The sequence below is a fragment of the Myotis davidii genome, unplaced genomic scaffold, assembly GCF_000327345.1.
Source record: "Myotis davidii unplaced genomic scaffold, ASM32734v1 scaffold1, whole genome shotgun sequence".
Classification (NCBI taxonomy): domain Eukaryota; kingdom Metazoa; phylum Chordata; class Mammalia; order Chiroptera; family Vespertilionidae; genus Myotis; species Myotis davidii.
In genome coordinates, this window is record NW_006294681.1 from 3,113,640 (window position 1) to 3,116,939 (window position 3,300).

Genomic DNA, 3,300 nt, shown 5'->3' on the forward strand with positions numbered 1-3,300 from the left:
ATATATTTTATAGCTCTTTTTTGTTAATCTACTGTCTTTTTCTGTTTTTCTATCAGGTGTTCGGTCCTTTGCCCTTAAATTTTTGAGTTAGCCTCATGATTTTGTAAAGCTAATGAACACTGAATATATACACTGGCACTTTAACGTTTCCCATCATGACTTCAACCAAGTAGGTACCATCGTGTGTGTGTGTGTGTGTGTGTATATATATATAAAAATATAAGTTAGGTCCTATTTTCATTTGAACCCCCAAGCACATGTAAACTCTAAGGAATACAAGTAGATATGTCGGTTTGTCTATTTGTATAGTCAATTCTTTTTTTTTTTTTAATATATTTTATTGATTTTTTACAGAGAGGAAGGGAGAGAGATAGTTAGAAACATCAATGAGAAACATCGATCAGCCGCCTCCTGCACATCTCCCACTGGGGATGCGCCCGCAACCCAGGTACATGCCCTTGACCGGAATCGAACCCGGGACCCTTCAGTCCGCAAGCCGCCGCTCTATCCACTGAGCCAAGCCGGTTTCGGCTGTATAGTCAATTCTTATTATGAAACAGGGTTATCTTCTTTCATTATTAAAGTTTTCTTCTTATATTTTTTAGCTCATATAGTCAAACCCTATTCTGCCAACTTTATTACTTAGCTCAGATGGAGCTTCACTTATGAGAAAAGTCAGTATTTAATGTTCCAAAGCCAGATATAAATTATTTTTTGAGTAATTAGACATATTTTGGTATCATTTACACTCCTACCCTACTGACTATTAGGAGATAGAGACAATTTTCCAGTTAATAGGGTATATTAAAATTAAAACACACATACACACACACAAAAACTGTATGAAGATTCACTTTAGTTCCCATACACAAACTGTGGCAAAAGTAGCTTTACAGTTGTATAGAAAATAATACAGGAATAACCTGTTTCCCATGCTCACAACTGTAAACCTACTTTTGCTCCACCTTGTGTTGTTGAATCATATGCCCAATTTATGCTACTCTTCCAAAAATTGCTCTCCATTCAGTTGTCTTAAATTCAGAAGAGAAATAGTAACACTACCTTTATGAAGATTGCAATTTTGGAATGTTACATGTTGAGACTTTAAACGTTGTATTTATCTTTTTAGTGACTGATTTTCTAGCTCTTAAAACAGGTCCATAGGATGCTATAAAAACTAATCAAAGATTAAAGATTCAATTACAGGTGCCACTATTACATTACTTATGATAGGGATGATAAAATGAGCAAAGAGTAGAAAGCAGACAGTAACATTACTTTATCAATTGACTAAGTAGGTGAGATACAGAGAAAGTGGTAATGAACTAGAGAAGTCCACTCACTACTCACCTCTGCAGCCCAGGCCTGAGGCAGGTTAAGGTTGCTGTGGTAGGAGCTGTATTTGAGGGCTGTATCTTTTCTTAGGGTTTTAAAGTACATGTGCTGCTTTTATTTACTTAACCATTAGTTGCTCTCTTATACTTGATTTATAAAAGAATTAGTCTAGACAGCATGAAAAAGAAACACATTAAACTTCTGAGAACCTCACAGCAATTTTAAAAATAATATCCAAAGAATGATCCTCTTCTTGGTATGGAGTGGAACAATTCCTAGTTGCCTTAACTTTTTCCCTCATCACTAGAGAGACAGAACGGTACAATCAATGATTCTGGGTATGACCACTTTTAGGGAAAAATAGTTTGCAATAAAAATACTCAAGAAACTCCATGTCCTCTTCCCTTAGCCCTGCCCTCCAGGAGCTGGTTAAAACAAAACTAAGATAGGTGACATCCCCCAAGAGTAATACTATAGTTTTAACAGGGCATTGCTGAACATTCAGGGAAGACCTAGAAAAAAAGATGAAATCATGAGTGAACTGAAGGTTAAGTTTCATATTTAGAACTTGTTTATAAGTATTTCTTGTAGTTTAAATGTGCTTTTGTGCTGGTTGAGAAGAAAATATTGCTTACATCATCAATAACCAAAAGAATTTCAATATTGTGAAGAGTTTTTTTTACATTTTAGCACATTTTTTAAAAAGGGCATTAAACATTCTGACCCTTTAAAAAATATGCTTAGATACATGTAAAAGCTGTGGATGGACTAAAAAAATAGATTTTTAAAAACTGATGTGGTCATAATAAAAAAAGAACACTTTTATACATAGGATTTTATTTTGCACTGCTATAACAATTTCATTATAGACTAGGGAAGAAAAGAAAAAAAAGGATAAAACCATCACACTGAGTAAGTTACTAAAGCTTTTCTACTTTTTAACAGGGATCTTCCATCTGGTAGATTTATTGTCATATCCCCTTCAAAACAGACAAGAATTACCATATTTAAAAGATTATAGGTTACACCTAAAAGAAAAATTTTACACAGTCACTGTACATCAAGGTTGAAAAACTATCCTGCATGGACAATATACTTAGAAATCATGTGAATAAAAGAAAAGTTATTGTGGTTAAGGAAAAATTGAAGTCCTCATAATGTGCCACCTAAATGTGGACATTCATTCTTCTTGGAGTCGCTTAGGTGTATGAAGTTCTTGCTTCTGCCCATTTCACTCATTATACTGTGTTTTTACCCAACAGCATTCATTAAGGCAAACAAATCCTTTTCTGAGGAGGTCTTAAAGAAATTGTGGACAAACAGCAAACTTTTGGCATTAAAACAGGTTAACACATACATAGCCTTTATAATTTACTTTCTGCATGTTATATATACAGAAAGTAACTGATAAATATAGAATTAAAAGAATCCTTCTGTTTTTCCTTATAGCCTTGAAAGTTGACAAACTTTTTGAGGGCAGTTCTATTAATATTAAGCATTAGGTAACCACAGGTGTTGGGAAACCTAACTACACAAACTGATTTAAAATACTCAAGATGACTTTGTAGTGTTTAATACAATTCAGTTCGTAGGGCACAAGACAACATTTAACAAAAATAATCACATCAATTGACCTAGAAATCAAATGCAAATAGATATGAATACAATCTCCAAAATCTGTCTTTTTAAGTGAACATTAACCATTTATTCAAAGTTATACAAGAATTTGAAAGAGTAAAGTCTTCTGTGACATAAAGCCATTTCAAATAGTTTCATGTCGCAGCTGAGTAGGAGAGGGTGAAAGGAGCAGTGAGTAGCCCCATTTGGGCAGCGCGACGGTAAAAACAGACTCAACAGCAGCCTCCTCCGGCCTGCTGTCCTCCCTGATTGCCTGCAAGCGTGGCGTTGGTAGCAGCATGCTGAGGGCCAATTTTAATGCCATTTGCCTGAAATAAAAGACAACGA

The 3,300-nt window shown here is 34.8% G+C and overlaps 1 protein-coding gene across 1 annotated transcript in view; it reads right to left on the minus strand.

Moving 5' to 3' along the window:
- Nucleotides 1-3,013: 3,013 nt before the first annotated feature.
- RAB2A (RAB2A, member RAS oncogene family) overlaps nucleotides 3,014-3,300 on the minus strand; it is a 41,914-nt gene continuing 41,627 nt past the window's right edge. Inside the window, exon 7 of the mRNA XM_006769049.2 lies at nucleotides 3,014-3,281. Coding sequence (XP_006769112.1) covers nucleotides 3,186-3,281 — 96 coding nt within the window. The 3' untranslated portion in view covers nucleotides 3,014-3,185. The remainder of the gene's footprint in view (nucleotides 3,282-3,300) is intronic.